Raw genomic sequence first — 907 nt, forward strand, 5'->3', positions numbered from 1 at the left:
AATCAAACCTTTTAACTACTTCAATAATGACCACAGGTTAATTTTCAACTCAAGCATCCATTTAGCTGTGAAAAAACCGCTGATAAGGTGAACACTCCTAAAGAACTGAAAACAGCTTTGGCGTCTTCGGCAACGTCATCATAGCACAACAACTCGAACACCTTTCAATACCAGTGGGACTACAATTACTGTTGAGATAAACATCCACTTTAACAATTATAAACCTGCTAAAAACTACACTAACTGCTAGAAAAAAATGGCCAGACGTTTAACAACAGGTATGCATAATTCAGCCTATAGCAACTTTCCAAATTCTGCCCCCATGCCCCTAAACCAGGCCAAACCATTTCAACATGCGGCCCCCTACTTGCCCCCATCTTACCCCCAAATCCCGCAGGGCACCGTCTATCAGTTTATGGTACCGGGTCAGATGAACCAGAGGCCAATGATGATTTCCACTGGCGTTGGACCGACTGCTGTCGCTAATAACGTTGCTACCGCTACTATGCCGGCTACAGCGGCAGTTGTTATGCCAGCTGCTACTACTGCTGCAGCTACTGTGCCAGCTACAACTGCTGCTGCAGCTAGTGGACCAGCTGTTCCAGCTAAGCCGGATGAGAAAAAAGTTGTGATGAAAAAAACTAAGAAGCTGGAGGCTGCTAATTGTGAGTTTGTTCGTGTATTGATGATGTTGATGGTGTTGATGATGATGACGATGGTGTTGATGATGATGACGATGGTGTTGATGATGATGACGATGGTGTTGATGATGATGACGATGGTGTTGATGATGATGACGATGGTGTTGATGATGATGACGATGATGTTGATGGTGATGGTAATGATAGCGGTTTGATTTTGGTCGTCAAGCATTAGTGAAAGGAATGCGACAATATTTTGAAAAAAT

General features: G+C 43.7%; 1 protein-coding gene across 1 annotated transcript in view; it reads left to right on the plus strand.

The window, feature by feature from the left end:
- HELRODRAFT_195114 (hypothetical protein) overlaps window positions 1-907 on the plus strand; it is a gene marked incomplete at both ends in the record, with an annotated part of 5,614 nt that overhangs the window by 2,410 nt on the left and 2,297 nt on the right. The window contains one exon of the mRNA XM_009020415.1: window positions 251-463. Within this exon, the coding sequence (XP_009018663.1) occupies window positions 251-463 (213 nt within the window). The remainder of the gene's footprint in view (window positions 1-250; window positions 464-907) is intronic.

The sequence above is a fragment of the Helobdella robusta genome (genome assembly GCF_000326865.2).
Source record: "Helobdella robusta unplaced genomic scaffold HELROscaffold_276, whole genome shotgun sequence".
NCBI lineage: Eukaryota > Metazoa > Annelida > Clitellata > Rhynchobdellida > Glossiphoniidae > Helobdella > Helobdella robusta.